A 25998-nucleotide genomic window follows, 5' to 3' on the forward strand; every position below is an offset into this window, starting at 1 on the left:
ATGTATGTATGTATATGTGATCTTCCCGCAAGCAGGAACTCGCGAAAGAAGCCATGGAGACCCACCTGAAGTTAGCAGGATATTCTGCTGGCAGGATATTTGGTTGAAGCAGGGTTGCCAGTTTTCCGGATACATTGTCGGTCAAATTGAGACCAAAAAAAGACGCCAAATTTGTATTTAATATATTTTTAGGTAATTGAACTTTTGTGTATGCATACATGACCGATTACAGCCAAATTGCATAACCTAAACATATTTATGCCGGATCAAACATACTGGATTTTGATAGATGCGACCCCTGGCCCCGTATCAGGACACATCTTCACCATCTCATTGCCGTCCTTATGCCCAAAGAGGGCCCTATTCTCTGGATAGTCGTAATATCAGTATTGTAATAAGACTGTCTAATTATAGTCAAATTGCATAGACTGAACATATTTATGCCGGACCAAACATACTGGATTTTCATAGATACGACCTCTGGCTCCCTAACAGAATACACTTTGACCCCCTCATTGCCGTCCGTATCCCCATAAAAGGGCCCTATTCTCTGGATAGTCGTAATATCAGTATAGTACTAAGACTAGTTAATTACAGTAAAATTGCATTAACTGAACATATTTATGCCGGACTAAACATACTGGATTTTCCTAGATAATCTCCACGGCCCCGTATCAGGAATGATTTTGATCCCCTCATTGCCGTTCGTATGCCCAAAGAGGGCCCTATTCTCTCGAAAGTCGTAATATCAGAATTGTACTAAGACTGGCTAATTACAGTTAAATTGCATAAACTGAACACATTTATGCCGGACCAATCATACTAGTTTTGGATAGATACCGTCCATGGCCCCGTATCAGGAATGATTTTGACCCCCTCATTGCCGTCCGTATGCACAAAGAGGGCCCTATTCTCTCGATAGTCGTAATATCAGTATTGTACTAAGACTGGCTAATTACAGTCAAATTGCATAGACTGAAAATATTTATGCCGGACCAAACATACTGGACTTTGATAGATACGACCGCTGGCTCCCTAACAGAATACATTTTGACCCCCTCATTGCCGTCCGTATGCCCAAAGAGGGCCCTATTCTCTCGATAGTCGTAATATCAGTATTGTACTAAGACTGGCTAATTACAGTCAAATTGCAATAGACTGAAAATATTTATGCCGGACCAAACATACTGGACTTTGATAGATACGACCGCTGGCTCCCTAACAGAATACATTTTGACCCCCTCATTGCCGTCCGTATGCCCAAAGAGGGCCCTATTCTCTCGATAGTCGTAATATCAGTATTGTACTAAGACTGGCTAATTACAGTCAAATTGCATAGACTGAACATATTTATGCCGGACCAAACATACTGGATTTTGATAGATACGACCCCTGGCTCCCTAACAGAATACATTTTGACCCCCTCATTGCCGTCCGTATGCCCTAAGAGGGCCCTATTCTCTCGATAGTCGTAATATCAGTATTGTACTAAGACTGGCTAATTACAGTTAAATTGCATAGACTGAACATATTTATGCCGGATCAAACATACTGGATATTCATAGATACGACCTTTGGCTCCCTAACAGAATACATTTTGACCCCCTCATTGCCGTCCGTATCCCCAAAAAAGGGCCCTATTCTCTCGATAGTCGTAATATCAGTATTGTACTAAGACTGGCTAATTACAGTCAAATTGCATTAACTGAACATATTTATGCCGGACCAAACAAACTGGATATTCATAGATACGACCGCTGGCTCCCTAACAGAATACATTTTGACCCCCATATTGCCGTCCATATCCCCAAAGAGGGCCCTATTCTCTGGATAGTCGTAATATCAGTATTGTGCTAAGACTGTCTAATTACAGTCAAATTGCATAGACTGAACATATTTATGCCGGACCAAACATACTGGATATTCATAGATACGACCTCTGGCTCCAGTAACAGAATACATTTTGACCCCCTCATTGCCGTCCGTATCCCCAAAAAAGGGCCCTATTCTCTCGATAGTCGTAATATCAGTATTGTACTAAGACTGGCTAATTACAGTCAAATTGCATTAACTGAACATATTTATGCCGGACCAAACAAACTGGATTTTGGTAGATACGACCTCTGGCTCCCTAACAGAATACATTTTGACCCCCTCATTGCCGTCCGTATCCCCAAAATGGGCCCTATTCTCTCGATAGTGGAAATATCAGTATAGTACTAAGACTGGAAAATTACGTTCAAATTGCATAACCTAAACATATTTATGCCGGACCAAATATTTGCACAATGCTGCATCAAACTGCTCCAACGTATAATAAAGGGGATTTTGAAATGCAGCGTTTGGTCAAGACAAATTGGTGGAAACACGGTATACCATGTCCCCACCACTGAAAAAGTTGGTGGGGACGCGTCCCGCTGTCCCCAACAGGATCTGCGCCCATGTATATAACACCCGCGCATATATTAGCACCCAACAAAGATTGGCTAATTGTTAAAGTCTGCATTCAGGTGCGTCGCTAGAACATTTTCTATGGGTGTAGGGTATAATTTTGCCGACTGAACTTGAGTTATGTGCCGACAAATCCGACAATGCGCGAATCGCCAACAGAGCGCGAAGCGCGACGTCGACAACGTGGGTGCGGGATTCGGTTCTAGCACCACTGGTGGAGTTCCTGGGCGAAGGTAACACAGAACGTGCGTCATACGACAAATGAAAACGCGCGGAGCGCACTTAAAATATTCATTATATATGCACGAAAGGGATATAAAAAGGTACACATTAATTGGTTCATACATACATACATACCAAAAAAGACAAAGCGAGCGAAGCGCGCACAAATTTTCGGTATATTTGCACGAAATGGGTATGTACAGGAAAATAAAAAGTAAATGCACATGCTAAAAGATAAAGTGTGCCGACTGCTCATATATATATATATATATATATATATATATATATATATATATATATATATATATATATATATATATATATATATATATATATATATATATATATATATATATATATATATATATATATATATATATATATATATATATATATATATATATATATATATATATATATATATATATATATTTATATATATATAGGATATATGATTTAGAAATCATATATGACCCCCATGGAACTATATACAAAGGTTATCAAATTTCACACAATTTTCAAATCTATTCGTGTGTGTGGCTGAGTTGTCCTCGGTGCCAATGTGACTTTGGTGGTTAGATGTCTTCATGGCTGAGCTATCTCATGTGCCGGGATGTCCTTAAACCCCATGTTGTTACGGTTTCAATTGTAGGCCCTACTCCAGTTAAAACGCATCAACATTGACATCATCTACAGAGTAGGGAAGGTTGACCTAACAAAATGAAACATCCTGACCAGTGGCGTAGCCAGGATTTTGTGTATGGGGGGGGGGGGGGCAATATGCAGGACTATCTAAGCGGAGCGCCACCATAAGTTGTCGCGGAGCGTACAAGAAAAGTTGAGGTTTTCAAGGTCCCCAGATGGCAGGAAATAGCACTTCCAGGGCTTTGTTAGCCCTGTCAATATCATCATCATTATGTGTTTTGGGGGTTTACAGGGGCGATTTCTTATCATTTATTCCACAGGTACCCACAATTATAAATTGCAACAAGGCTAATCCCACCATGAAAGGGATAAGTCCAGCTAAGCCCTTCCCGAGGACACTAACTCGAGGGCTGCCAACTCTCCAACCTAAGAGGGTTGCCAATTGTAACATCGGCCAGGGCTGGCAATTTCGAATAGTCTGTCAGAACGTATTCGATTCGACTGTTTGCTCGAGCACACATTCACTCCAGTAATCCACGGTGTGCCGTTTGCATATATAGACAGAATTATCACGCACGGTTAGCACCCCATCGCAGCAATGACTTATGATTATGAATGAGTCATCACAAATCCACCGAAACTTGAAAGTGTGAACAACTTTCGCCTATAAATAGACCTGGGGGACTTCCGTTGCAAAACCGTCAGTTCAGCCGCGCGATGCTGTGCCTGTCTAGTCTTTCCTGTAGCGTTAGTGATATGAATGTATCCTACGAAGTCTAATCTTAGCGTCTGTGTGGTAGCCAAATGAATGAGTGTATCGAATCTGCTGGTCCAGGGCCGGGCTATGGCACGGGTCTGTGCCTAGCCTGTGGGCTGCACCTTGGCCAGCTGACTGTTGCCAGTTAATGACCTCGCATTGCCAGAAACTTAAAAATTTTCCGACATCCGTGAAGGGGGGGGGGGGGGCATGGCCCAATGGCCTCCCCCCTAAATACGCCCCTGATCCTAACAACTCCTGGGTGACTTAAAGCATTATGCAATTCATACAGAATATCAGTGTCCATAGTTGCAGAACAGATTGAGCGTGAAAGCGTATCAAGGGGAATGTTCTCTTTGCCAGGGCGATAGATGATATCAAAGACATAGCAAGATACTGGACAGTTCCATCCGCCAACGCATTATTTTCTCATTCCAGTTGGTTAAATTGACGTGACCTATAACTGTAGGTTTTAACCAACTAGAATGAGTAAACACAACAAGCACCGTGGTCGAAGGTGAACACATTTAAATCCTGACTGTGGTCCAGGGAGCATATGATAATATAATATAATAATTATAGTTTCCTAATTGCATGATAGACAAAATAATATCAACGTATTGTAGCGGGAATATAAATCTTTACGTTATTTATAAGGTTAAGGCTACGTGTAGCTAGAAAAGTACTCAAGTACCGTATAAGTAGTGTAAGCAATGACATAAGGAGAGAGTGGAGTCGGCAGTTCAAATGGTCATTGAAGGCCGGTTATTGGGCGCATATGCAACAAGTTGACTTTGGTTGTGGTCGCTCGTAGACAAATTCAGATCGAACCTGCTGTTTTAGAAAGAGGTACTGGCAACATTTGGGAGCACTCATCCAGATGGGCCCGTGGATAATGTGTGACCGGCATGATGTAACTGGAAATTATAATGCAACCAAAGGTATAGCTTACCAAGTGGTGGCCAAGGGCATGTCCCTACTAGATGCTCACAGCAACCTCGCTACTTTAAAGGGTATTACGTCATATACAATAAAACATAGTGATATGATGTTACTGGTTTATGGCCCGGTTGTTAATTATGCCATTAAATATAAGTAGTTTTTTATCCTACATTCTACATGCGTGTCGTTAACTGTGTACATATTGAAGTATATCATGTAGTATAGACAATTATAGCCTAGCTTATAAATGTTGCGATAGTATCGTGTATTTGGACCAATTTATTTATGTATTATAGACCATTTGCCCAGATAGTATGAAACAACAAAACTTCGTGAGCATATATACTGGTACTCCAAGGTTTAACTTATGAGGTCTTTATTAAACCTATGGTAGTTTTTACTGAAAATCAAGGTAAGCCATTTCGACAAATCAGCATAAATTACCAATCACAATGTAAGTAAGTACTCAGAACTTCAGATCTATAACCAGAAAGAAGAGGTCAAAATAAAGGAAACGAATCCTCATTATTTTTTAAAATTAATTTTATGCACAGATCTGGCTTGCTCTTAAAAATTGGTCCCGTTTGGCGTTTACATGACCCTCTAAACCAATTTATGCTGAATAGCAATACTGCACGATTTTTAGTTTTCTATAATACTAAAGATCTTTAAAAGAAGTCATAGTGTATTTCCAATGTGTTTCCCAAATGATCACCAAGGCAGTTATATTTTGTTCAATGTTGACTGTTAGCACCTATTGAGCTATACCCAATTCCATTATGAAGTACGTTAGGGCAAATAATATAGTGAGGCGATGCAATTAAAATGAGACCATATCTGCCTATAGCATCTACCACCACCACGACGAGATGAATTTTATGTTACCATATCCCTGACCTTAAATAGCACCCGTTCAATGTCCCACCGTTGGGCTCCACGAAAGTTACTTAAGTTAATAAGATAAATGGATGAATAAACAATACAAAGAGATAAATTACTTGTATATTTGTTTCTCACATTTTTTTAATCGGTGTCGAAGGCGAACTGGCGAAAGGAATCTATGTAGTCATGATGGTGTGTGTGTGTGCGTGTGTATGTCTGTGACACTGCTTGTAAACACGATAAGTAAAGAACGCAAATATCTACAATACCTGGCATGTATGTTGCCCATATTGTTCTTAGTGCTGTTCCAAGGTCATTTGGGGTCAACAGAGTCAAACAATGAAAACCTTGTAAACACGTGAACTTGATAAGACAAGGTCATTAGAGGCTCATATTTGGTATGTAAGTTATGAAAAATTTGGATGTAATCGGCAGCCGCTCTTAAGTTACATTTATACTATTATAACCATCTTGGAAAGAATGGAGCCTTCTTTAGGGATATAGACGGCAACGAGGGGGTTGAGCTGTTCCGTATAGGGGGCTATAGGGGTCATATCTATCAAACTCCATTATATTGGCTCCGGCATAAATATGTTCAGGCTATTCCATTTGGCTGTAATCGGCCGCCAATCTTAGATTTTTACTTATATTACCACTATCGAGAGAAAAGGGCCTTCTTTGGGAATACGCACGGCAATGAGGGGGTAAAGATGTGTCCTGATACGGGGCCAGGGTTCGCATCTATAAAAATCCAGTATGTTTTGTCCGGCATAAATATGTTGAGGTTATGCAATTTGGCTGTAATCGGCCGACAATCTTAGATTAAAACTAATATTACCAATATCGATAGAATAAGGCCCTCTTTGGGAATACGGACGGTAATCAGGGAGTCAAAATGTTTGCTGATACGGGGCCAGGGGTAAAATCTATAAAAATCCAGTATGTTTGGTCCGGCAAAAATATGTTGAGGTTATGCAATTTGCTTGTAATCGGCCAGTCTTAGTACCATACTGATATTTCCACTATCGAGAGAATAGGGCCCATTTTGGGGATACGGACGGCAATGAGGGGGTCAAAATGTATTCTGTTAGGGAGCCAGGGGTCGTATCTATCAAAATCCAGTTTGTTTGGTCCGGCATAAATATGTTCAGTTAATGCAATTTGACTGTAATTAGCCAGTCTTATTACAATACTGATATTACGACTATCTAGAGATTAGGGCCCTTTTTTGGGGATACGGACGGCAATGAGGGGGTCAAAATGTATTCTGTTACTGGAGCCAGAGGTCGTATCTATGAAAATCCAGTATGTTTGGTCCGGCATAAATATGTTCAGTTAATGCAATTTGACTGTAATTAGCCAGTCTTATTACAATACTGATATATCGACTATCTAGAGAATAGGGCCCTCTTTGGGGATACGGACGGCAATGAGAGGGTCAAAATGTATCCTGTTAAGGAGCCAGGGGTCGTATCTTTCAAAATCCAGTATGTTTGGTCCGGCATAAATGTGTTCAGTTAATGCAATTTGACTGTTATTAGCCAGTCTTAGTACAATTCGATATTACGACTATCTAGAGATTAGGGCCCTCTTGGGGGATACGGACCGCAATGAGGGGGTCAAAATGTATCCTGTTAGGGAGCCAGGGGTCGTATCTATGAAAATCCAGTATGTTTGGTCCGGCATAAATATGTTCAGTCTATGCAATTTGACTGTAATTAGCCAGTCTTAGAACTATACTAATATATCGACTATCGCGAGAATAGGGCCCTTTTATGGGGATACGGACGGCAATGAGGGTGTCAAAATGTATTCTGTTAGGGAGCCAGGGGTCGTATCTATGAAAATCCAGTATGTTTGGTCCGGCATAAATATGTTCAGTTAATGCAATTTGACTGTAATTAGCCAGTCTTATTACAATACTGATATATGGACTATCTAGAGAATAGGGCCCTCTTTGGGGATACGGACGGCAATGAGAGGGTAAAAATGTATCCTGTTAAGGAGCCAGGGGTCGTATCTTTCAAAATCCAGTATGTTTGGTCCGGCATAAATGTGTTCAGTTAATGCAATTTGACTGTTATTAGCCAGTCTTAGTACAATTCGATATTACGACTATCTAGAGATTAGGGCCCTCTTGGGGGATACGGACCGCAATGAGGGGGTCAAAATGTATCCTGTTAGGGAGCCAGGGGTCGTATCTATGAAAATCCAGTATGTTTGGTCCGGCATAAATATGTTCAGTCTATGCAATTTGACTGTAATTAGCCAGTCTTAGAACTATACTAATATATCGACTATCGCGAGAATAGGGCCCTTTTATGGGGATACGGACGGCAATGAGGGTGTCAAAATGTATTCTGTTAGGGAGCCAGGGGTCGTATCTATCAAAATCCAGTATGTTTGGTCCGGCATAAATATGTTCAGTTAATGCAACTTGACTGTTATTAGCCAGTCTTAGTACAATTCTGATATTACGACTATCTAGAGATTAGGGCCCTCTTGGGGAACACGGACCGCAATGAGGGGGTCAAAATGTATCCTGTTAGGGAGCCAGGGGTCGTATCTATGAAAATCCAGTATGTTTGGTCCGGCATAAATATGTTCAGTTAATGCAATTTGACTGTAATTAGCCAGTCTTATTACAATACTGATATATCGACTATCTAGAGAATAGGGCCCTCTTTGGGGATACGGACGGCAATGAGAGGGTCAAAATGTATCCTGTTAAGGAGCCAGGGGTCGTATCTTTCAAAATCCAGTATGTTTGGTCCGGCATAAATGTGTTCAGTTAATGCAATTTGACTGTTATTAGCCAGTCTTAGTACAATTCGATATTACGACTATCTAGAGATTAGGGCCCTCTTGGGGGATACGGACCGCAATGAGGGGGTCAAAATGTATCCTGTTAGGGAGCCAGGGGTCGTATCTATGAAAATCCAGTATGTTTGGTCCGGCATAAATATGTTCAGTCTATGCAATTTGACTGTAATTAGCCAGTCTTAGAACTATACTAATATATCGACTATCGCGAGAATAGGGCCCTTTTATGGGGATACGGACGGCAATGAGGGTGTCAAAATGTATTCTGTTAGGGAGCCAGGGGTCGTATCTATGAAAATCCAGTATGTTTGGTCCGGCATAAATGTGTTCAGTTAATGCAATTTGACTGTTATTAGCCAGTCTTAGTACAATTCGATATTACGACTATCTAGAGATTAGGGCCCTCTTGGGGGATACGGACCGCAATGAGGGGGTCAAAATGTATCCTGTTAGGGAGCCAGGGGTCGTATCTATGAAAATCCAGTATGTTTGGTCCGGCATAAATATGTTCAGTCTATGCAATTTGACTGTAATTAGCCAGTCTTAGAACTATACTAATATATCGACTATCGCGAGAATAGGGCCCTCTTTGGGGATACGGACGGCAATGAGAGGGTCAAAATGTATCCTGTTAAGGAGCCAGGGGTCGTATCTTTCAAAATCCAGTATGTTTGGTCCGGCATAAATGTGTTCAGTTTATGCAACTTGACTGTTATTAGCCAGTCTTAGTACAATTCTGATATTACGACTATCTAGAGATTAGGGCCCTCTTGGGGAACACGGACCGCAATGAGGGGGTCAAAATGTATCCTGTTAGGGAGCCAGGGGTCGTATCTATGAAAATCCAGTATGTTTGGTCCGGCATAAATATGTTCAGTTAATGCAATTTGACTGTAATTAGCCAGTCTTATTACAATACTGATATATCGACTATCTAGAGAATAGGGCCCTCTTTGGGGATACGGACGGCAATGAGAGGGTCAAAATGTATCCTGTTAAGGAGCCAGGGGTCGTATCTTTCAAAATCCAGTATGTTTGGTCCGGCATAAATGTGTTCAGTTAATGCAATTTGACTGTTATTAGCCAGTCTTAGTACAATTCGATATTACGACTATCTAGAGATTAGGGCCCTCTTGGGGGATACGGACCGCAATGAGGGGGTCAAAATGTATCCTGTTAGGGAGCCAGGGGTCGTATCTATGAAAATCCAGTATGTTTGGTCCGGCATAAATATGTTCAGTCTATGCAATTTGACTGTAATTAGCCAGTCTTAGAACTATACTAATATATCGACTATCGCGAGAATAGGGCCCTTTTATGGGGATACGGACGGCAATGAGGGTGTCAAAATGTATTCTGTTAGTGAGCCAGGGGTCGTATCTATCAAAATCCAGTATGTTTGGTCCGGCATAAATATGTTCAGTTTATGCAATTTGTCTGTAATTAGACAGTCTTAGCACAATACTGATATTACGACTATCGAGAGAATAGGGCCCATTTTGGGGATACGGACGGCAATGAGAGGGTCAAAATGTTTCCTGCTACGAAGCCAGTGGTCGTATCTATCAAATTCTAGTATGTTTGGTGCGGCATAAATATGTTAAGCTTATGCAATTTGACTCTAATTAGCCATGATAATTTCATGATAAACCGTTATAACTTGTTATTAAAAATGATCACTTGACCACCCATCATATGAATCAGTGCTACGATTTATTTGAAACAGTACACAAGTTAGTGTTTTCTGGGGTTTTATTCTTGCAAATCTAGCGTTTATTTGTCACATGTCGCTGGTCACCCTGGCAAAAAATGTTTTCCCATTGACTTTGTACACGCTACAACTCCCAAATTTCCACGTTGACTTTGTACACAGAATATCCTGCTAGCAGAATATCCTGCTAACTTCAGGTGGGTGCCATGGAGGCTTGTAGACTCGCAAGCTGACCGAACTGATTCTATATTACAGCCCAGTCCATTACAAGCTGATGGCACGATTGGATGGTAATAACAATGTTTTGGAAAATATATATATATATATATATATATATATATATATATATATATATATATATATATATATATATATATATATATATATATATATATATATATATATATATATATATATATATATATATATATATATATATATATATATATATATATATATATATATATATATATATAGGCGCGTATCCAGGGGGGGGGGCTGTTGGGGGCGCGCGCCACCCGGGTAAGGAAAAGAGGAGAGAAAAAAGAGAAGAAAAAAGGGAAAAGGAGGGGGAAAAAAGAAAAGGAGGAGAGGAAGGATGGGAAAGGAAGAAAAAAAGAAAAAGGAGAAAAGGAGGGAGTAGAAGAAAGCCAAGACCTCGGGAAGAGAAAGAGGAACAGTCATAATTAAAGCGTTGATCCCTATTATATACACAGGGTAGCCAGTGACAGATCAAGGATTACGGAGGGGGTGTGCGCCTAACCCTACCCCTTACACCGACAACTCCATTTTTGACGTTTCCATTTTTTCCTTTCTCACTAATGTATCTATATAAATACTATAGGTCTATTATTATTACCTACAAAAGCAATGATCCATAGGACATGCGATGAGGTCGAACATGATGTGTGACTGGTGACAATCTTCAAAAAGGTTATAGATGGAAAAAACTTTTGGGAAATACTTGGTTCTCAGGCAAAAGTGTACATCTGGTTAGTCATTTTCAAGCCCGAGAAGTGCCATTTCCGGTGATCTGGGGGGTATCAAAACCAGAAATTTTCTTGTACGCTGCGCGCCAACCGATGGTGGCGCTCCGCTTAGATAGTCATTCGCGCCCCCCGGGTTAGAAAATCCTGGATACGCGCCTGATATATATATATATATATATATATATGCGCAGTCTCAACGGAGTAGAAATTGATCAAATATGCATACCTTACCAAAGAAAATGACAATATCACTGTGCAGTCCGAATGTAAATATATTGAGGAGAAAGTGATATTGAAATGTATGCATAATATATCTGCACCGTATAATAACAGCAGATTAGTGTGTAATAAGAATGGCAGTGACAAGGACTACTGCATCTCAACTCCAAATATTACTGTATACGAAGATTTACAAGTAACGGTAGAGCCTCAGACTGTAAATGTTATTGAAGGAAAAAACTTCAGTCTTACATGCAGTACATTTCCTCGAATACAAGCATCAATCGAATGGGATTTATCTGGAAACCGAAATGTCATTTCTAATGCCAACTTGTCTCAATCATCTAACGGATATGAGTCGATAATGCTTACCATTAGCTTTCAAAATGAAACAAAATTGAAAGATAAATATTCGATCAAATGCAGAGTAATCGCAGAATCAAAGAATATAACTTAGATGGTCACCATTCACCGAACCATTGAAGAAGAATATCGTAAAATATTAACCGTTATTATACCATTTATACTCACTTTAGTGGTTATATTTGGAGTCATTTATGTAACTTTGCACAGTATAAAGCTCACAGGTGTCGCAGAAAGATAAAGAAATTGACGACATTGATGGAATTGGTGGAAGAATTAACGTCAATGAGAAGATTGAGATGCAAATCTCATAAAATGATTCTGACCTCGTACACAATACAGTGCACGAGACTCAGTCGTAGAACTTTTTGAAGGCAAACATGTTTTATAACACCAAAGTGAAAGGTATAAGATCGTGAATATTAGGAAACATGTAAGTAACAAATGTTCGTTGATGTTGGCTAGAATAATATGCCTTTAGTTGTGTATTGTATTTGTCATTTTCAGCGCTTTTGTTGGATATGGTTGAGGTTTCGATTGACATACTTTGACAATAAGTGCAAAATTCATTGAATTGCATTTGAATTATTCCGATGGTGTTTGCAATAGGAATACATCCAATCAGCAGCTGTATTACACTGAGATTTAATTTTAAAACTGAAAACAAAACAGAAGATCATAGAAATCGAACCACCGAAAGACCGTGTGATACACCAAAGTACACTGCAAAAACTCGGGTGTTAAATTTAACACCCATGGTGTTAAATTTGTATTCTTTTTGGAGTGCATATTCCTTTTCTTTACACCACAAAGGGTGTTAAATTCATTATCTTTGGTGTTGATATTGTTACTCTGGTTGGTGTAAAACTAACACTAGCTGAATTGATTTTAACACCAAAAATGGTGTTATTTAGATCTTCCCACTGATGTTGAATTGCAAGTTTTTTATCCAATCCAGACAGTGTTAATTCTGTTTTTTTGTATAACACCTTTCCAAGGTATCCCCCAAGTCTGGGCTGGACAATACGCATAAGCAATAAACAACAGATAAAAACCATAGATGCCATTTTCAGTGTGTTACACGTTTTTATATTCATCTTGGAAGCATCAGTTGTACAGAAAACACCTTATCAAGTGCATAAACAAGAATGAACAAAAGCTTTTCTAACATGAACTGATTAGAAACTTATTTTGTAATGAAGATAAATCAGATCATTATGCTTGCATATTATAAATGCTTAAAGTTAATATTGTACCTTTGTTTCAAACTGATAAACACATGCATGGAAACCAATGGTGTAACGCTTTAATACCCTGATGTATGTATAAAATGTGTACACTGTGTATTCATATCTTTACACTTAAACTATAACACAGTGTTACTTTGATAATTATATGTTTGAACATAACTGAACCATTAGCAATCACATAACACTGATTAAAAGGTAATTTGTAGCATGTTCTCTAATATTCTAGCTGGCGAAACAAGTTAATCACTGTTCACAGATAAAACAATTGTTGGAAACGAACACTGACTGGGTTACTTCAGTCAAAAAATGTGCAAAATTAACTCATTGAAAAATTATGTGCCTTGGACAGACATAAGTGTGATGATCACATCTGGATTGACTCCTCAGTAATGACAGTGGTTTGAAGTCAACAAGTTCACTGGTTTTCCTGACAACAGTCTGCTGCGGTACTGCCTCTTTCACAGCACATCCATGAAACAATGGTTTGTAAAACAGTGTGCTCCAAACAAAACTCTAACGAAGTTTTGTATGGTGGAGTATAAGGATCGCGAGATACAATGTCTCAATGTAACAAGGAAAACGTGGTGAAAATGACTGATTGAAGGTCAATTTTGACCGAAAATTTTAGGTCACTCGCAAATTACAAGAATGTGTAAAAATGAGAGTGCGACAGTCGGAAAATTTAAAGTGCGACAGTCGCAACCCCCCACACCCCCCTCTAGCGATGTACATGCCCATGACAGACATATCTCCCCCGTACACTTGTAAATGCATGCAATCCACAGTCTAATTGCATACATGACACCAGTCAGAATACTTTTTGTCATACTCGCAAGGCCTGGAGTAATCTTGAATTGTCGAAATTCCTCTATTATATGCGCTGTTGAATTCATAGCATTGACCATGTTTCTCCTCACTAATAGAGTATTTCTCATCTTCTCAAAGACCAAATTAGAATCCGTAGATACAGCAGGGGTATGTTTCATCCAGTTTACATCTGCTGTAGTGTTATCTTCAGATTGTAGGTTATCAGACACAGCAGGTAACCCTTACCAAACACGAATATATTCGATAAGTATTCGATAAGTATTCAAAGATTTCCTTAGTATTCAGAAAATCTACCATATAACACACAGTACAAAATAAGTATTCGAATACTAATACGAATAACTATAAGCCTTCGTCAGAGCCGAATTATGTAAATGAGTTAAGTATTCGAATACCTGTTAGGTATTCGAATAGGTATTCGAATAGCTCTTTGAATAGCTATTCGAATAGGTATTCGAGTAGCTTTTGGAATAGCTATTTGAATACTTAGCTCATTTACATATAAGTATTCGCTCATTTAAATAATTCGGCTCTGACGAATACTTATAGTTATTCGAATACTTATTCGCTAGTATTCGAATACTTGTATGCTAATTAGTTATGTTATGAAGGCTTAATAGGTTTCTGAATACTTACTTGAATACTTATTGAATACTTGTATGCTAATTAGTTCCAAGTAAGGAGAGTTAGGAATTTGGCCAGCTTGTTGTCCTAGCTTCTTGATTAAATCTGCTATTAAAAGTTGAATAACATTCACAAGGAATAAATATCTATTTGAAATGGAGTATTAAGCACAGAATACTAAAACAGTAGGTCTTATGAACATGATCGATGAAATTTTGGAAACGCTTCAGCTATTAAATCCTCCGCGGTATATTTCAAATATTTTTGCGCTGTTCAAAGTGTAAGGGTGTTAGCCACTGAAAACAAATGATTGTTCTTGATCAGAGAACTCTGGGTTTGGTTGGAAGACCAAACACAGAGCAGATACATCAAAACTGGAAAACTCAACCGGATTGGATCAAAAGAAATTATAATTATGAATAACAAACAATATTCAGCTGATCTGGGCCCAGTCAAAGAATTAAATAAAATAACTTACAGTCGTGAGGTCACACCCAAATGTTAAAGTAAATACACTTAATTTAAAAGTCTGTTCTGGTGAGTTGGCCTGCTGGTGACATCAAGTATTCTACGACATCATATCTTCCACGACATCAGATATTCCACAACATCAGAAATAGTTAAACACAATAAATGGTATTATGAATGTCCGATCCCAACAAAGTATTATCCTTCAATTTATAAGCAATGGTGTCGCAGGGTATCCTTCAGTAAAATAATGTCAATATCCTCTGTAGTAAAATAATGTCCTTTATAAGAAATGGTGTCCTGGAATATACTTTATTGTAAAATAATATCCTTTATAATAAAATAGTGTCCCAGACTGTCAGTTGAATATCACAACTTCCATAAAATGATAAGGACTACAGTAACTTGAACTATGTAAATTAAGGTTTAAAACAAACTATCCAGCCATTAAACTATCTTTCTCTTCTTTTGCAACTGCCTTGCTCAGATACTTATAGCCAACTGCCTAACTCCTTATACCCCTCACAAAACTCCCTTTGTTACTAAAATATACACACACAGACCCCATTTCCTGTGAGAGCTAATTTCTAGGAAGAACAAGATAGTTGCCTAGCAACCTAGAAGAGGTAGAAGTGTAGAGGTTTTAATCCACAAGACAACATACAAATATACTGTACAAATGTATAGCCCCTCTGTTCAGTGGACAATGCACCTAATAAACAAGTAAAACTATGGTACAAAACAAAACTTTATGTAAGAGCTGACCATCTTACAAAAGGAAATAAGTATTCGAATAGGCATTCAATGAAATAGGTGTTCGAATACTTATTGGAATAGCTATATTTAGCATTCTCTAAGCATTCGAAGGAAAGAAGTATTCGAATACCTATTGGAATAGTTATTTTAAGTATTCAATTAGTTATTCTAAAGTCTGAATGCTTAAATTTTTGAAATACCAACTATATAGCTATTCGAATACTTAGCGAATACTTAGCGAATACTTAATAGTTATTCGTGTTGGGTAAGGGTAATGCCCTTTTAAGCATGGGGTCTCCATCTTGCTTGCAGGCAGGGTCCTTTGGAGTTATGTCTGATTGTTCAGAATGACGTTCTCCTCTATTGACGTTTTTTATCCTTGCTGCAAGGAATCCTGTATTGGTTCTTTCATCATAAAAAGCTTCCTGAAAATAATAATGAAATGTACTTAGCACTAGCTGTGGTTCATTTTATGTACCACTATCTATTTGGAGACTTCTTAATAGCATTTCCCAAGTTAAGCTGTAGGTTGAAAATTGCTAGGAGTTTTCATAGACATCTTTACCATCAAAAACACTCTCAGAAATTATGAGTACGTGGCAGTAATTTTAGTTTGAACTAGCAAAACTACAGCGCTTATACAAGAGACCTTTAACCACAACTTCCTCTATTTCTACTGAAGTCATGGGCATCTAAAGGAAGAATTGCAAAGGGGGGGGGGGAGATGAAATGTTTTCCATGGCAATGTCCAGTTCCAAATCATGCAACATTTTAAGTGAGAAAAAAGTTCTCCTCTTGCCCTGGAAAGATCATGATACCTATAATGTAAAATTTGACTGGCCCTGTATTAGACAAACCATTTCCCCTCCTATACATGTATGCCATTTCCCTGCATTTAATGTTAAACTATTATACTGCAGAACAACTGTTTTGAAGTATAGTTCCAAAATTTACGATAATGTCCCTATGACAGCGAGTGTTTAATCCACAAAACCCTTGGTGGGGGTCTTGGGTCCTCTTGCAGTTTATTTAAATTAATTACTTACATGACCTGTTGGTGTGTATGGGTCTTGAAGGTTTTCAAACAGGTTGACAATACCAACTGCATATTTTCTTTTTGTGACCGTAGGTGGAGTCCGTCTGTGATGGTAGATGTAGGGGGAAATAAAGTGTAATATAGTGTAATATTATATTATATTATAATAAAGTGTAATATCAGTGTATTAGATGTTTGCCTTACTAAATGAGTGATTACTTAAAGGCCCTTTTCTCTCACCCCAAATCTGCCATAAACCTGCAATACTGGTCAGTTCAAATGTTATGTATGTCTTAAAAACAACAATGGACCAATGCAGAATTTAATAACCTGGGCCTTGAAATTCTCTTGCACAGAGGAGAAAAGGGTCTTTAAAGGAGTTCAGCTATCTGCTGTCTAGGTCAGAGCTCCCAAATATAACATGCTTTGAACTAGGAAAGTTTCTAACATAATGAAATTGAACTGCCAGGGTTAGCCCAACTAAGTTTGTGTACACAATTTCAATAACCTGTGTCTTTCAGCATATGGTATTGTCTGTGGAGAATATTTAGAATGAAAAGCAATACCTGGTGTTCAATGGTTAATACTGTCCTTGAAAGGAAACACATTTTTTTATATTATTGTGCTAGTTTGGGGCCAATGCAGCAGATCTTTAAGGCTAAGTTTACAATGGATCTCCAGCTCAGGATCAGATCTGACAAAGCAACAGACAACTCATTCTGTAACGGGAACATACCAATTAGCCTGGTTGAAAATTTACACAAGTGTGGCAGTCAGAAATTGCTACTGCCACACTCCAATTTTCCAACTATCTTCATGGGTTGACCATCTAAATGTTTCATCAATGGAGCACTTACATACTTACAACAAGTGTCAATTAATCGATGTTCATAGACATGTTAAAGTTTTAAACATTTCATTGCAGCAATCATGATTTTCTATGTTTACAACTACAAAAATAAAACTTACCCATGTACTTCCATCATGTTAGCAACTACAATGTTTACCAACAATCTCCTGGACAATCTCCTCAGACACTTTTGGGCTCTGTATTCAGCTAAAACAGTGGCTCCACTTGCACTTTTTTGAAGAACTGCCCTTATGAGCTTTAATAAAGTGTAGAAAAAAATACAAGGATACTTGAAAGTTGTAATGAACTTTAGAGATTCATATTCAGTGCTTTTGTAACATAAATTAGTAAAAGACCTACATTCTTTTTATTTTAATATTAGTATTATTGTTTTATAATGTCCTCTGTAATCCTAAATTGGATACCCAAAGACCATTCCAAATCCAGAGATCACTTCTACAGGAGATATTCCCAGCATCAAAACATCAGTCCCACTTATTTTACCACCAAATCCATTCATATTTTACATTGGTGACACCCACCTCAACCCATAATGTTTAAGGCTACATCAATTTGTTAGGTTATTGACTGTTCAGAATCTTGCAAGTTAATAGCAAATATGAAACATCTCAAAAGTAATATTTCTGTTCAGTCAAGATGTCAAACCCCAAATCCAACACCAATGTATGCTGCTTCTTGAGTTGTTTTATGCTATATCCAAAGTCTTTGGGAGCAATGTGGATTCAAGCATTATCAATAAATACAATACATTTTCACAAAGATTGTTACATGCTAAGGAGGATACCAAAACTTGCTAATTGGAGCAAATGTTTTGCCAAGTTTCAGGTTTCCAATTAATGGTAAGCACTTAACATTAAAAGAAATTTTTAAATGTGATTTACCTCAGCTGCCTCGTTTGTTGTTACTTCTGTTTCCCTAAATCTTTTCATGGGAGGTGCAGAACTGGTGGAGGGAAGATTAGCATGATATTGAGTATCATCTTCCTCAGAAATTACATCAGTATCTGAATTGCTGTCTATTTTAACCCTTGCAGCTGCTGGAGATACTAAATAAAAGAAAATCTGCTGTTAAGCACATATAGCTAGAGGTAGGTGAACACATTTCTTGTAATGAATAGGAATGTGCATTTTCGAACAATCCATGAACTGATACCCGGTCAAATATTTCAATCGGTTAACCAGTAATCAATCCTACAACCACACAAAAAATGGCAATTAATGTAACACATTGATTTCAAAACTTCACAGAACTAGTCATAAGAACCAGACATTAAAACTGCCGCAGCGCTGCTACCCCTTAGTTGCAATTAAGTCTTATATGTTTTGCTGTACTTGCATATATATATATATACCCTCACTACATGAGATATTTCTTCAAATCTTCTGTGTTTTACGTTTGGGAATTGCCTAAATTATGGAAAAAACAATACAACGCTGATGAACTGCAGTAAAAATTCAACGTTCAACCCTTGTTATCTTGACCATATGATCGCGACTGCCACTGTATAAACTATGCTTACACACTACTCACAATGTGGTATGGAAAGTAAACAAAATTCCCAATTTGGAATGCTGGGGATCAGTGAGCCAGTCTGAGGTGTTATCCACCAAACGAGGCGAAAAACAACAACAAATGTCATTTTTGAGGGACCTCTGGGATCTTCTCTGTGACAAAAGGTATAGGCTTATTCCTTCTTAAGGAAATGTTGTCAGAGATCCCACCACACTAATTTACATACATTACACACTAATTTACATACATTACACACTAACTTACATACATTACACACTAACTTACATACATTACACACTAACTTACATACATTACACACTAACTTACATACATTGGGAACACATCTGGTTATTCATGTAAGCAGAGTATTTTGCATTGTCTGGAGCTTCCTTATTTGCCACTTACCCCACTTTTCACCTCTCTTTAACACCATGATTGCTGTGTTTGGCTCCATTTCAAGGAGAGGTACAAGAGAATCTTCATCAAACTCTGCTCCATCCTCTCTATCCACAAGTATCACATCTTCAGCAATTTTGAATTTCTTCTTTGCTGTATCATATATGAAAGAAAATACAATAAACCAGCAAGTGTCATACGCATTAAATTTAACAGCCCTTGACCTTGTATCATTAAATTTACTCCCTTAAGCTGGCCTGCACAGAGAGCGTCATGTCTAACTCATGCTCAAAGTCATTTTTCTCAGCAAATTGCATGTTTGCAGGATAGTGAATACAAACAGAAACATAGTGACAAAATTTTGGGGCTTCATTTGTCTGAATTTGTAATTCAAATGGCGACCAACTGCTGATTTATTATGAATTTGCCCTAACGAGGCAATTAGCCAACATTAAATGGTAATAAAACTACCATGTAGACTGCAATACATTCACCGTACACATGCCTTGCAGAAAAAGCCTACAGTAAAATCATATAGACCTGCAGTACAAGGTTTCCTTTTGAAATCAAGATTGACATTGTAAATATGTAATGAAGTGCTTCAAAATTATCTACTTTTTTGCCTTCTAAGCATGTACGCTAGACATATGCTTCCTTTCGCAGTCAAAAGTTGGCCAAAACCAACATAACAAACAAGCTTTACATAGTTTCTTTTAATCTAAGATATGCAGTCTGTCATCAAGTGGCAATATTGGAAATCATATAAGGCCTATCACATATTTGGTCTTTGTGTAGGCTAAATCTGCATCAAATGTTCTTGTGGATTATTGAGGGATGCAAACTACTAGGCATGAAATTTGATGCCCTGTGGCTTTCCAGTGTAACAATTTCATTTAAGCCTACTAGTACTAATAATAAAAAAGTCTATTCGTGAACACAGAGATTATTAGACATGCTCAACAGCAAGAGATTCAATGCAACTTATTTATTATGTCTTTTGACAGCAGCTTAACGCAGCACGAAACGATTGAGAACCCACCTCAAAATTATATTGCCTGCATTATAATCAGTGTGATGATGAGTGTGAGGCTATTTAAGGGCCTTAGTCTAGTTTTGTTGGTGGCCAATAGAACTGTAGGCCTAATTTACAGTAGGGCGTCCTTATTAAGTTAAACTAGCTGGGGTGTAAACTATACATATAGGCTAGGTCAAGTCGTCGACGACCGTTTGAACTGGGCTAGGCTACATCATACATGCATTATATTCGAGACTATGTAGTATGGAGTAGGCCTATGGTATCACTATCACTCTCCATTTCACATTGAATTAGTAAAAGGGAAAGAAGTACTCTAATTTAAAAGTGATACATATAATAGTGATACACAGCCCTGTTCAAGGGAAAATAGTAATTGAACTGCCAGTTCTATAGGCCTACGCAATGATATATAACGTTACAAATGATCTATAGGCCTAGGCTTTGGGCCTCTAGAGGCTATAGGGCCTTCGGCCACAATTAGCCTAGGCCTAAGTTACGCAATAGGCTTCCGGTAGGCATCTGCCTATGATGAAGTTATGAAAGGCAACCTTCCCTTGCCTCCGTAGTTTGCCTATCCTTTCACGAGAAAGTTAAAACCTATAGTCTATACACAGATTATCTCCAAAAGAATGCATACCTGTTTCAATCAAATCTCTGAATTCCTTGAACACCACAACTTTCCTTGCTTCATTTTGAAATAAACGAACATTTTGCCCCCTTCGTTTGCACCTCGTCTGCTTTGCGCAACTTTGGCTGTAACAGCTTCGCCGACGATATCGATATGATAATTACTGCCACTACTATGGACCAATTAGGAGTCCCGGTTTCTATGACATAATGTATTTACGCGTTAAGGAGAGTAACTTGGAAAGGGATTGGCTAAAACTTCTACCTGAACGAGGTTGAAGGTCAGATTGCATTCTCTTTGGCGTCAAATCAACACTGAATTCAACACCGAAAAGCTAAATCCAAAATGTTAACACTGCAGTTTTTGCAGTGTATATATAATGTCAGAACACCGTTGTCGATATTAACTTTTATGTAACATCTAGCTGATAGGACAGGCAGGGACGTCGCTAGAGGGGGTGGATGGGGGTGGCATAGGCGTACGGGACCATTTCAGTTTGGGGGCAGAACTTTTTGTGCCCGAAAGTTCCCGTGACACTATCTAAGCGGAGCGCCACCATCGGTTGGCGCGTAGCGTACAAGAAAATTTTGGGAACACAATGCCTCTCAGATTGCCGGAAACGGCACTTCTGAGGCCTTGCAAGTTGCATCTAAACATTCTTTATTTTAAAATAAAAGGTTTTAGAAATTTACACTTCCCAAAAAATTTGGTATATTAGAAGAAGAAAAAATGGTAACATCACTTTGAAGGGGAAAAATGGGACATTATATTTTTTAAGCTCCTATTTAGTTACCTTATTTATTATTTTAACACAGTACTCAGCTACCTCCAGAAAAACAAACATTGTTCAACGACACGTAAGCGGGATAATGTCGCTGTGTCGGGTGAGACTGCAATTTGTCTCACAAAAAAAGTATAAAATATAACAAAGAATATGATAAATCCGTACTTCTATGCTTGTAGGCACCCCCCCCCCCCACCATCCATGAAAAAGAAAATGTTTCTTCTATATACACTCATGTTGGGGATATCCAGGTCAAGGGCGGCGGAAGCACTTTTAATCTGGGGGGCACCTACATCAAAGGGCACTTTGCAGAAATTCGATTGGACTGATGCAGCCCTATATTTAGTACCCTTTATAACTCTTATTGTATTATCTTATTTGTGTATACACATCACTCCATCAACGCCCCCCCCCCCCCCCTAAAGAAAAATATGCATACTAGCACTGCAATATCCAATACGCAAATTGGGAAACAAGGAACAAGTTTTCTCTTGAGAAAAAATGAGGTGAAATCATGCTAGTTGCTAATGTAGGAATCTTCCGAATTAGACTGTTTTTTTCTTGTTAATATCTTAACAAATTTTCCATTCGAAATAGTTTTAAGCTTGACCCACAGAGATTCATTAAAAGTCACGGGCTTAGCCAGGATTTGCAAAGTTGTATGCACGACTATCTGAGCGGAACGCCACCATCGGTTGGCGCGGAGCGTACTATAAAATTTTTTGGTTTTACAAACCCCTCAGATGGCCGGAAACGGCCCTTCCCGAGTGTTCATTATGGTTCCCTGGCCTCTTGCTAACTTGAGGCACCTCAATTTTTATATAGAAAAAAGGCACATTTTTAACCTGAGGAAAAGTGGGGGGGGGGGGCACGTGCCCCTGTGCCCCCCGGTTCCGCCGCCCTTGGTCCAGGTAAACAATTGACTAGTTAGAAAAAAATTGATCTTGCAAAAAGCGTGGTAGCCCAGATGAACTGCGCTTACGGTGGTGTTACACGGAAATACTCGGGCATAATGATGCTGAATAAAGAAAATCATGGAATTGTCGGGCAAAAATTTGAAAAAGATTCGGGCAAGCTACTGCATATTTATATTCCAGATGACAAGAAATTCGGGCAAAAGTCCTGAAAAATTCGGGCAGCCTAAAAAAAAAAATATATATATATATATATATTTTTTTCTCCTCTTATAGGACTATTATTCAGGACTATTGCCCGAATTTCTTGTCCTCTGGAAATTTGGGGGGAGGGGGCAGTCTGCCCCCCTGCCCCCCGCCTCGTACGCCTATGGGGGGTGGGGGTGTCTCACCCCAAGCTTGGTAAAAATGACGATACTTGGAAAATTGGAGTGCGACAGTCGGACTATTCATATATTCCTGTGATTGTGAATGACATAAAAATTAGTCATATTACCACGTTTTCCTTGCCACCTTGAGAAATTGTGTCTCGCGATCCTTATACTCCACCATACAAAACTTCGAACGACTTCGAATGCTCGACTTCGAAAAAAACGCCTAATAGTACTACTGTACAACCAGTCAGCTTCAATTCGGTTTATTGATGTACTCATTTTGCTATAGGTTGGGTTGACCCTGATCGCTCGATTCAAGTAAGTTCAGGATATATATTGTCTCTATGGTTTATCATTGCTTAATGCTGATCTACGGAAGCTTAAAAGTGCCATCAACATAGGAAAAATTTGCCCCATAAGAGTTGTCATTTTTTCAGTAAATTGTTTAGATAACAAGATATGTTTCTTCAACAATCAGAAAAATTGGAATGCTAAATTGCTTTAACTGAGCAATTAAACCAGTTTCTTTCAAAATGTTTAATTGACAACTTATCATATCTCGTCAATTGGACATTTTTCTGCAAATGTTTAATTGTTCATTTCATTCCAAATGCTCAGTTGGAATAAAGTGAACAATTAAAAAAAAAATACAGAAAATGTTGAATTGACGACATACGATAAGTTGTCAGTTAAACATTTTGCAGGATATTTTGCAATTGCTCAGATGGAATGAAGGGAACAATCGAACATTTTGCAGAAAATGTTGAATTGACGAGATACGATAAGTTGTCAATTAAACATTTTGCAGAAAATATTTCAATTGCTCAGATGGATTGGATTGAAGTGAACAATCGAACATATTTTTTATGTGAGTGATAAATAGCCCCGCTCTCCCGCCCCCCCCCCCCCACCCCAAAGAGGATAATGTTGAGCGCGCTAGGAAAAAGCACTGTAATTTTTTGGTAATTCACAATGTCGTCGAAAATAATTTGTTGAAATAAAAGGTTTTCCCCCTTTAGACATTAACATAGCTTTTGTAGTTAGTAGTCTATGTAGCCTTCAAGCAGATAACTAATACTCAGTTCCTTACTTGCATAGCCAGAGTGAGTAATAAGTTTGTGAAGTGAGTGCCAGTGGGTACAAATGTATCGAAAAATGTTCGGAACAAATGTGCAGTCGCGGAGGATGGGTTGTCTGACTGACACTGACCGTATCGTTGACGAGTAGCGCGGAGAAGGGAGTTAACTGTTTGTTTAACATGTGGGACGCGCGCGAAGGGCGCGAAAAATTTTGGTTATATTTTTCGGGCAAGTCGTTACAGCCCCCAAATCCAATTGGGCTACTAGGCCTTTGACTACACACATAGACAGTTTTGTGGCTGTTCATCCTGGAACATGCATTTTCATGCTCACTGATATGATGTGATATCTGCTCTTTGCTTTACAAATTCGAACAGGCGTGTAGCGAGTAATTTGCCAAGGGAGGGCAAAGCCTGTAGGCAAACTATCTAAGCGTAGCGCCACCATAAGTTGGCGCGAAGCGTACAAGAAAATTTTGGCCGAAAATGCCTCCCAGATCGCTGGAACGACACTTCCCATGCCAAGTTGCATCTAATCATTGTCTATTTTGAAATTACTATAGCGATATCATAAAGAAAATTTGCTCGGGGGGGGGGGGCGTCATGCGTCATGTTCCCCGACGACTCGGTTGCATTCAAGACCAGCCACAGTTGGTTCCATAGCACAATTGTACAATTGTTTAAGGCGTCCATACACACACACGCGTTATGATAGACTATAAATAGTATATATAGATACATTAGTGTGAGAGAAAAAATGGAACCTCAAAAACGGAGTTGTCGGTGTAAGGGGTAGGGTGAGGCGCACGTCCCCTCCGTAATCCTCGATCTGTAACTGGCTGCTCTATGTATATAATAGCTATCAGCGCTGTTATTATAACTGTTCCTCTTTCTCTTCCCGAGGTCTTGGCGTTTATCTTTTACTCCCTCTTTTTCTCCCTTTTCTCTCTTTCTTCTTTTTTATTTCCCTTCCTTCCTCTCCTCCTTTTCTTTTCCCCCCTCTTTTTCCCTTTTTTCTTTTCTTTTTTCTCTCCTCTTTTCCTTACCCGGGGGCGCGCGCCCCCAACGACCCCCCTGGATAAGCGCCTGATATAGTAATTTAAACACCAGTTTAAATCGAGACTGATGGCCCGCCAAAGGCTTGAAGTTGGCACTCCATTTTGTATATAATACACACACACAAAATCGAAAATATGAATAACTACGAAGACTAGCAGGAGAGAGACAGCTATGTTAAAACCACAAAGAAAAAAACAATCCCCAATTAACTCCCATTAAACCCCACTCCCCTTCCTCCCCCATGATAAATTAACAACAAGTTGATATAAGAGATATGTATAACAATACATTCTACAAAATCAATCCAAGTACTGCAAAATGAAAACAAGAATTGGACTTGCACTTAAAAGTACAGCTGTCAACAAGATAACGCAAGACGG

General features: G+C 38.7%; 1 protein-coding gene and 1 long non-coding RNA gene across 2 annotated transcripts; both read right to left on the reverse strand.

Moving 5' to 3' along the window:
* Positions 1-13468: 13468 nt before the first annotated feature.
* Positions 13469-18336, reverse strand: LOC139976387 (uncharacterized). Its single transcript, XM_071985092.1, has 7 exons — positions 18250-18336; positions 17936-18072; positions 16977-17070; positions 16209-16355; positions 14975-15002; positions 14084-14302; positions 13469-13500 (listed from the first exon to the last, which is right to left on the reverse strand). Exons 1-7 carry the CDS (start codon positions 18334-18336, stop codon positions 13469-13471), a joined length of 744 nt encoding a protein of 247 aa, XP_071841193.1.
* A 397-nt stretch (positions 18337-18733) lies between these two features.
* LOC139975854 (uncharacterized) lies at positions 18734-21465 on the reverse strand. Its single transcript, XR_011795927.1, has 3 exons — positions 21419-21465; positions 19755-19898; positions 18734-18882 (listed from the first exon to the last, which is right to left on the reverse strand). It is a non-coding gene; the product is annotated as an uncharacterized lncRNA (long non-coding RNA).
* Positions 21466-25998: the final 4533 nt, after the last annotated feature.

This window comes from Apostichopus japonicus, chromosome 11 (genome assembly GCF_037975245.1).
Source record: "Apostichopus japonicus isolate 1M-3 chromosome 11, ASM3797524v1, whole genome shotgun sequence".
Lineage (NCBI taxonomy): Eukaryota > Metazoa > Echinodermata > Holothuroidea > Aspidochirotida > Stichopodidae > Apostichopus > Apostichopus japonicus.